This window comes from Chaetodon auriga, chromosome 2, assembly GCF_051107435.1.
Source record: "Chaetodon auriga isolate fChaAug3 chromosome 2, fChaAug3.hap1, whole genome shotgun sequence".
Classification (NCBI taxonomy): Eukaryota; Metazoa; Chordata; class Actinopteri; order Chaetodontiformes; family Chaetodontidae; genus Chaetodon; species Chaetodon auriga.
The window spans coordinates 22576253-22585440 of record NC_135075.1 but is presented as its reverse complement, the minus strand read 5'-3'; the positions used below and the strand labels follow the sequence as shown (position 1 = coordinate 22585440).

The following is a 9188-nucleotide window of genomic DNA, read 5'->3' as shown; positions in this document are numbered from 1 at the left end:
CCCCTTGATTCAGTTCTTATTTCACTGCAGCAAACATACATTAAAGACGTTAATTTCTACATGAAAATCTTGCAGCAGCTGTTTTTCGGTGAAAAGGCTTTGATAACCCAGTGGGAAGCAGTTTGCAGCAACTTTATAAGGTGATGATTTGTGAGTGTTGTGTTAACAGCTTGTTCTGCTGGCCCCAAGTGGCCAAAAAAGAAAAGAAAATCTGTTAATGCTGCTTGAAAGGCACACTCTGGATTCCTGATGGTAACAAGCTGTGGGTCCTTGATGGCAGCACTCATAACACAATTTGCCGCAATGAATGACTGTATACTAACAGCAGTGGTGGTTCCTAATTTTAAATCTTTTAGCTTCACTCTGGCAACAGTCTGAGCTTTTCAAATAATGTCACACTGACATAATCAACAGTTACTCTGTGATAACCCTCCCCGACTTTCTATCATAGACCCAATCAGTGCATCCCATTAATTTTTTTGGAACCTCAATTTCCTGCCCGTGTGTGTGAGACATCTTTATGGGAACCAAATCGACTATTCATTAATGAGGGGAAGCTGTATCACGAGCAAACATCTTTAATTAACACATCCACAGCACTTCCTGTCTTTGATCTCCCCCATTTGATTTATGCCTCTGCAAGAAAAGGTTTGGGTGGTGGAGGGGTACATGAGGAGTTTGGAGGGGACGGAGATGCTCTGTGAGAAAATCACAAAATTGTGGAGCCCCTGTTGATCAGGAAGTCTTTCAGCATTAGGACCTTTTCCCTGTGTGTCATGGGGCCAGCTCAATTACCAGTCAGCATGGCTATCTCGTTAATAGCCTGATAAGGCAATAATCCAAAATCCACACAGTTTTAATGACTTTCTGTCTAATTAAGGACTGTTTTATAAAAGACACACACATCAGAGGCCTTCCTTTTGTCCAGAAATCTATTGTTGGAAATATCAGCGTGACCAGTTAAGAACAAGTAAAGGGCTTTGAAAAAGTATTAATACATATATTTATATATTTAAACTCAGAGACTTGCTGTGTTTAAAGCATCAAGTAATCCATCTGCGATATAACTGTTCAATGTCAAAGAGGTCAGAGGAAAGAAGAGGAGAGAAATCCTCTTCAGCTCAGTTCTCACACTGAGTTTAAATCTTCCTAGTTGGGAATATAGATTTTGACTTTGTCTTCAAATGTTTTTCCATTTATTTATTTATTTAAATTAATGCCAGTTAAGTGCTATCTGTATTACAATTGGGTTGCATTAAGATTTGGGTGTTGAAAAGGAAATCTCAGGACCACATGTCATCTGTTTGTATGCTGCACAGTACAGATACCTTTGATGTGTGTGTACGGCCAAGCAGAGATTCAGTGTGTGTGTGTGTGTGTGTGTGTGTGTGTGTGTGTGTGTGCACGCGTGTGTGCTAGTCTTTAGCACCATCTAGTGTTGGTGTCTAATTCTGTATCCAGTGAAAATGATTAATTATTTGACTTCTGTCCCAAATCATAAAACGGCTCTATGTTTTATAGATAAAAAGAAAACAACTGAAAACATATTTAAGTTTAATCATATGGCTTCAAAAAGAAATTCTAATCAGCTGCATGAACGGTTGCACTTTTTTTCTTTTATATTTAGAAATAAGTAATTATCTGGAGTTACATTCAACTTAAATATAACAAATCAAATTTCCTTGAGGCTGAAGCTGAACCCCACAGCTCCGTTCTAACCCCAACCCGTAATTGAATATTAATAACCTTTGCTACAACCAATATACAGAATACTTGCTTTTGAAATTTATAAAATATATTAACATTTTAGTTTCCATAATGCTGTCATGATGGTGAGATTTAGATTTTTTGCTCTTATTTTTTGGTATTTAGAGCAAAATTTCAACTTCTCTAAGGTTCTTTTAGTTCTTGAGAAAATGCTACGATAAGACAAAACAGGTGAGGTCACTGAATGACTCAAGCAAAGCAGAATGTGTCACTTAGCAACAAAGGAGGATTTTTTTGTAAAGTATATTTAATTATAGTGGATTATTTGTATAGAAATTGCTCGTAAATTACAGCATGTTCCATTTTTTGTGCTCTTTACTTCCTCTCAGAGATTCACCTGAGATGAGAGATGGCACAGAAACATATTTTCTCACGCTTACTTCATTCATGCTGGTTAAAAACAGATGTAAATATTCACATAAACTTGCATTCTGCATTAGATAGTTAATTTTAAGGTTTCGTACTGAAGAGTAACAACAAAAGTGATATATCTAAAATACGCTGAAAGAGCATTTTGGAAACTTTGGAAGAAAGTAAAGATAATAAAACATATGGACAAAGACAAAATTGTGAAGTTTGTCATCATATCAGTTGGTTTACACCTGCATAAGGTCAGCCATGATGTCATGATTCATCTGCCTTAAGTCAAAGGCCTGATAAGAACAAATTTTTCCACATAAATACTTGCCAGGAATTGCTGTGGTGGTCCATATCAAGCATGATAAATACATAAATACCCTATTCTGAATCACTGTGACTCATGTCATCCAGTGATAAACGTATCAGTCTACATGTCATTCTTCATTGTTGACAGGTTTCTACTGGTCAAAGCAGGAGGTGTGTGGTTACTGACTGATAACACTGTGTGAGACAGACCACAGGTGCACACTTGGCTTTTGTCACGGGGGGAAGAAAGGCCACACTTTTCCGCACCAGCAAAGGTCGAGTTGGGGTATAAAAGAAGGTGGAAAGCATTCGTTCTTTGTAGAAACGTTTTGACGTACTGCAGACATGCTCAGATTTCTGGTGTTGACAAGTCTCGCAGCCGTAGGTAAGAGAGTGACAGCGCACACTTGTTGATCTCTTTCTGTCTCATTCACCCTCTTACTCTCTCTCAGTCAGTCACTCTCTCTGTCACCCAGTCAGTCACTCATTTTCAGTCTTGTCAACATGCAGGAGCTCCAGATGCGCTGCTCTACCGGTTCACTCTCGCTGGCCTCATTTCTTGTTTCCTATTTCTGTAGATGGAAAGCAAATAATATTATGAAGATTCTGGGAAGTCTTGTATAAATCACGCTACCTGCTTTTATGTTTTTAACCAGTGCTGTCTGAGCTGGTGCCCCAGCCCAGGTACATGGAGGACATCTTAACAAGGGTTGTGGGAGGTGAGGTGGCCTCACCTAACTCTTGGCCCTGGCAGGTAATCTACTGTAACACAAAAAAATGCACGCAGAAAATGGAATCATGTGGAGGAACTTTCCAATATGCATGCAGAACGATGGTCTTTTTTTCCCCCTTTAGATCTCCCTTCAGTACAGATCTGGCAGCGGTTGGTACCACACATGTGGAGGAACCCTGATTCAGACAGGCTGGGTTATGACAGCTGCCCACTGTGTGGACAGGTAACACAGTGATTAACTGGAGCGCACACTCTTACTCTGTGGCTGTATGAGTTTTAGGTTTAAGTATTCAGATTTTCTGATTGCTTTGGCTTGAATATCCGTAACCTGCTCTTATCTCAATACCGAGGTATGATTTATTTCAGTGTTTCTAAATGTCAACAGTATGAGGAAGCTTCTCACAGCCTCATTTATAACTGTCACCAAGGAAAAGTCGCTAGAAAAGTCACCAGAAGAAGAGTAAACAAAACCAGGAGTCATTAATAATTTGTTGTGGTCTTTACTTTTTATATTTGTTTACTGTAATAAGAATTCATAAGGCTATACTGACTTGCAATTAGTCATTTGAGTCACATCTAATCATTGACTGTTAACAATATTAATACTTCTTTTCTGTTTTTTATTTACAGCGCAAGGACGTTTCGTGTCGTTCTTGGCGATCATGACATCTACAGCGCTGCTGGCACAGAGCAGGTCATTGCTGTCAGGGACATTCACATCCATTCTGGATGGGACTCCAGCAATGTGGCTGGCGGGTGAAGACTGCATTTTGTTTTTTTTTTAAAGAATCTTCACTCAAATGCTTTTGTTGATTTTGAAAGACAGGTATCTGTTTTTAGAAGAGTAAATTACAATGTTTTGAAGGGAATCAATTTCTCTAATTCCTCAAACATCTTCAAAGAAGCCTTTATGTTCAAAGGTGGTGTTATGTTGCCTTAGGGAGGTGGTGGTCTAGCCCACAAAGTGTGGTCAACCTCCTGGGACCTGGTGTCCACATACAAGGACATTATACTGATAATAAAAATTTATATATATAAAATATACTATAAAATAATAATAATAATAATATACTGATAATTCCTTATTTTTACACTCATCAGGTCCCAATCAGTCCACATAGCAAAGAGAAATTAAAAATGCATGCCATGCAAGAGTTCGTGTCTTAGGAGGTTAAGTTATTTTCGGTTCCTCCTGTTTGATCCATGGATCTCCACCTCAGGGACGACATTGCACTGCTGCGTTTGTCCTCTGACGCCAGTCTGAACTCCTACGTCCAGCTGGGTTCTCTGCCTCCCTCCGGCCAGATTCTGCCCAACAATAACCCCTGCTATGTCACCGGATGGGGACGCACTTCCAGTGAGTTGATCGCGTGATCTCTCTGGGTTACAATGTCATGGTTGGGTCTTTTCTGTAAAGCTCGGTGTATCTTACTTATCCAATTCCACCTTGTCCAGCTGGTGGCAGCCTGTCTGCCCAGCTGAAGGAGGCTTACCTCCCCGTGGTTGACCACAAGACCTGCTCCAGCAGTGGCTGGTGGGGCAGCACTGTCAAGACCACCATGGTGTGCGCTGGTGGTTATGCTGAGGCTGGATGCAATGTGAGTCTCCTCCTCCCTATGTGAAAAGAAATTTGGAAAAGTTGCCTTGTTGTAGAGGACTTACTCAGCTTGGACTTGAAAACATGTCTCTGGATCTTTGCTGTGTTTTTTATATTCAATATTCACTACTGAATCATTATGTGTGAGGATGCTCTCTTTAATCTCCCCTCAGGGTGACTCTGGTGGCCCTCTGAACTGCCTTGTTAATGGAAAGTATGTCGTCCATGGTGTTACCAGCTTTGTGTCTGGTTATGGATGTAACACTTACCAGAAGCCCACCGTCTTCACCCGTGTCTCTGCCTTCATTGAATGGATGGACTCGGTCAGTATTTGGGTATTATATATCTGTGATAGCATAAGCTATTAGAAACTCTGCATCAGTATAGGAATGCTAACTCTTAAAGTTACACATTATGTGTAATCATTTGCTTCTCCTGCTTTCCAGATCATGATGTAAACAGAAGACTCATCTGACACCTAAAGACAGAGACCACATTCGAGCATGATTTCATCTGCTGTATTTCTTCACTTGTCTGGTCTCATTCTACCAAAAAATAAACTTTATTGAAACTTTGAGTGGTGGCTAATTTCTCATGCGTTTATACTACCACATTTATATATCTCATTATGAAGGTCAGGTTTGTTTTGCTTCAGGCATCAAGCTATCCTCCTGCCCTGCCACAAAACATGAATAAATAACCCAAAAACGCCTATTGAAGGATTTATTTTATGTATCATACAGCTACTTAAAGTGTGGCCACAAGCTGTGGAAATAAATGTTCAGCACTTCGAGACTGTTGGTAATTCTTCGAAACACATTTTATGTTTTAGCAAATCCAGTGTGGTGTGGCAACATGCTGTCACACACTATCACAAACTGTGATAAATCCTGAGAAGAACCACAGGTGCCTTTCTGACCAATGCCAAGCTCAGCGGTGAGTCTTCATCAAATGAAGGTCACCTCAGGCTACAAAAGAATGAAACATGCTTTTAGAAATGTGGAGACTCTGCAGACAAGCTCGTGTGTTGCTGTTCACCACACTCGTATCCACAGGTGAGGGGGGACAAAGCTGCACTGTACATACTTTACTGCTGAAAAAAGTAAAATTTCTCACTCAGAAAATAAAAAAAATATACAATTCACCCAAAGGGAAACCAAATTTAAATGGCATTTTTTATGAATTTCCTCTGTGCCTCAGTGCTGGCTGAGGTGGAGCTTCAGTCCAGTGACATGCAGAGGAGCTCTGTAGGAAGAGTTGTGGGAGGCGAAGAGGTGCCTTATCACAGCTGCTGGCCTTGGCAGGTACAGTATCACAGAGCCAGTAAGAACGTGTAAAAAAAGGGTTGTGCAAGTTGCTGTCTTTGTCATAAGATGCAGGTAGTAGATGAAGCCAGAACACTCTGGGCAACGCTGGGTGGGCCAGATCTGTGTTTGAGATGGTAACTCTGTTTCTGAAAACAGCCCCTCTTGTGTTGTCTCCAGGAGAATGATGCCACAATTATGCTGTTCTTAAAGGAGCCATTTGGCATTTCGTGAAATACACTTATTCTCTTTCTTGCTGAGAGTTAGAAGAGAAGCTTGATAGCGTTCTGCTGCCGGTCCATTAAATGTAAAGGTACAACCTGCAGGCAGTTAGTTTTGCTGGAAAAGGGGAAACAGCTTGCCTAGAGCTGTCTGAAGGTAACACAATCCACCACTTTGTTTTCAGACTTCAGCTTTTGAGGGGATTAAACAAGGTGATAGACCATATTGATATTCCAGTCTTAATGCTCAGCTAAGCTAACCGGCTGCTGGCAGTAGCATCATATTCAGCATACAGATGTGAGTGGTTTTGATCTCATCATGTAACACTCAGCAAGGAAGCAAAAAAACGTGTTTCCCAAAGTGTCAAACTAAAGGCAAAATGAGTTGGATTTTCCTAAAAGAGCAACTTACAAAAACTAATCCCTCTCAAACACCACTTACAGTACAACCTTACTACAAGTGAGTATCTGCAGAGACCCTAGCCTCTGCCTGTATTTTCTTATTTTCCAATGTTTTCCGGGTGCCAGCCAATAAACAGTATCCTGGAGCACTTCTAAGCCAACTTTGAATATTGTGTTTACAAACCCTCTTTCTGCCGTTAAAGGTCCAGTGTGTAGGTTTTAGTGGCATCAGGTCGTGAGGTTGTAAATTGCAACCAACTGGAGACCCCTTTCCTCACCCTCCCTTTCAAAGCGTGTAGATGAGCCTTCAGTGGGTGTGAAACTTGTCACAGTTGCTCTCAAGAGCCAGTGCTTGATTTGTCTGTTCTGGGCTACTGTAGAAACATAGTGGAGTCTGTGGAAGAAGACCCTCTCTCTATAGATGCTAAGACGTTATTTTCAGGTGGTTATACAGTAATAGAAACCTACTTAGGAATGTTATATTCCATTTCTGCCATAATCTGCCACTCAGAAACTAAAGGCAGAGGTATTTACCAGAGAACAGAAGATCAGGTGAAGTCAAAGGCAGGCAGGTCCTGTAACAAGAGACCAGTCTGACACAGAACACCAGAGAGTCTTGCATGATGCAAAGAACAATCTGGCACTGAGTGAGTGTGGGAGAGCAGCTTAAATACTGGACTCACTGGGAATGAATCTCAGGTGAGTGGGCAGGTGGGCGTGGCTGGCAGGGGAGTGAGAGTGGAAATGTACAGACTGAGCATGTGAACAGATGATAAAATGGCAGCAGGTGAGAGGCTCAAACTGTGACATCAGCTGCTGTTTCTAATACAGTGTGAGTTCAATGTGAAGATACAGTAAGAGTGCAAACAAGTGATTTGAGAACTTCCTCCACCTCCCTTTTCCTTGTTTTTAAGGCTGGGAGCACTTCTCTGAGGACTCCTATCAGCATGTCTGTGGAGAACAGGGCGGGTCATGACCGCTGTTCACTGTGTGTACAGGTAACAGATACAATTCGCACTGTAAGCTTTCTATTATTTGAATCTGATATACTGCACAGTAGCTGTTAGAGGCCCACACATTTCATTTCTTGTTGGTTTTGTCTCATTTCACACCACCTGCACAAAACTGTGTTTTCCCTTCTTGTCTTTACCTCTCTGATAATGTTTTACTGTGGAAACAAGTACACTAAAATCCAAGTTAAATCAGCTCCAGCTCTTTGCGTGTGGTCCTTTGTGACCTTGTCCTGCACCGCCGCCATGGAACAGAGCCATGCAGGAGCATCATCCATGTTTGTATCCATCCTGAAGGGAATTGAATCTGTGATTGCATTCTAGTATCTGTCCAGTTCTCACAGACGGCACACAGTGAACATGTACTTTGTTTAACATCTTAGTTTCATGGAAGTTCCGCCTCACTTTCACAGTTGTTTACATTGCAGTATCTTGCAGACTTTAATGGGTTTGCAAACTGCATTTAAATGAAACTGACTGTATGATGTCTTCTGTTGGCTCCATTATTTAAAAGTCGCTATTTGATAAGCATGTTTCTGGTGATGCTTGTTGAAATACAACAAATTCATATAGTGATTGAATAATAAACTTAGAGTGGAAGAATTTCACATTTTTGACCTGTAGTAGTGACATCACCCTGTCGCCTGAGGCCTCATGGACCTCTTATGTGATGGTGGCCTCTCTGCCTCCTTTAGGTGAGGTCCAGCCCTGCTACATCACTGGATTTGGACACACCTCCATTGATTTGGATGGAACTCCTCAACGCTCATAATCCTGACTGTAAAGCACACTGTCATCTCCGTATCACTGTACATGTTGTCTGTCTTCTGTACATGTTCAGCTGGTGGAGGAATGTCCACCAGATCTGGTGGTTGATGGCTCAGGCTGGTGGGGCAGCACCACCAAAATACTGCAAATAGACTGAAGAATAGATTCTAAACCAAGCACACTTGTGTTTATACCTGCTGAATAATGATGAAAATATTTCCATTCTGCTGTTTATCAGCAGCTGAGCATTTTTTTTTTTTTTACAAACCTTAAATCAGTGCCATTATCAACTGTGGGCCTGTTGAACACCTGAAAATACACCTGTTCAAACAGGTACTGCTAATTTTTCAAAAAAATGTGTTTTTTTTTTTTTTAACCACTGTAAAAGTTGACATCCATCCCCTGTCATAATGGGAGTTTTTGGCAGAACCCAAAAGCATAACAGCTGGCAGGTGTCGGTGCAAAAGAAGACAGATTATTGTGTAATTCATGATCAATATGGAATGTGCAATTCAGATTAAGTTAGCTGGGACAGAGTTGGCTGATCGGGGTCAAAGCACTGGTCAAGAGCACAGAGCAAACATCACAAATGTGCTCCAAAGAGAGCCAAGACAAAACAGCACAGACAACAACTTCTGATCTGGCAAAGAGTGGAGTGAAGAACCGGGTTTTCAATACTGTGCAGGTCATTAGTGATGAGCCACAGGCGAGCAGGTGGCA

General features: G+C 41.2%; 1 protein-coding gene across 1 annotated transcript; it reads left to right on the top strand.

Moving 5' to 3' along the window:
• The first annotated feature begins 2778 nt into the window (after positions 1-2778).
• LOC143329069 (elastase-1-like) lies at positions 2779-6301 on the top strand. Its single transcript, XM_076744749.1, has 9 exons — positions 2779-2818; positions 3090-3187; positions 3289-3389; positions 3797-3922; positions 4387-4523; positions 4622-4764; positions 4937-5111; positions 5964-6067; positions 6248-6301. Exons 1-9 carry the CDS (start codon positions 2779-2781, stop codon positions 6299-6301), a joined length of 978 nt encoding a protein of 325 aa, XP_076600864.1.
• Positions 6302-9188: the final 2887 nt, after the last annotated feature.

What these genes read in the sequence shown, in the direction of transcription:
- LOC143329069 (XM_076744749.1), top strand. Translation starts at nt 2,779, where the DNA reads ATGCTCAGATTTCTGGTGTTGACAAGTCTCGCAGCCGTAG. An exon ending in GCTGCCCACTGTGTGGACAG is followed by an intron (nt 3,390 to 3,796) that starts GTAACACAGTGA and finishes TTTTATTTACAG; the next exon opens with CGCAAGGACGTTTCGTGTCG. An exon ending in TCCAGCAATGTGGCTGGCGG is followed by an intron (nt 3,923 to 4,386) that starts GTGAAGACTGCA and finishes TCTCCACCTCAG; the next exon opens with GGACGACATTGCACTGCTGC.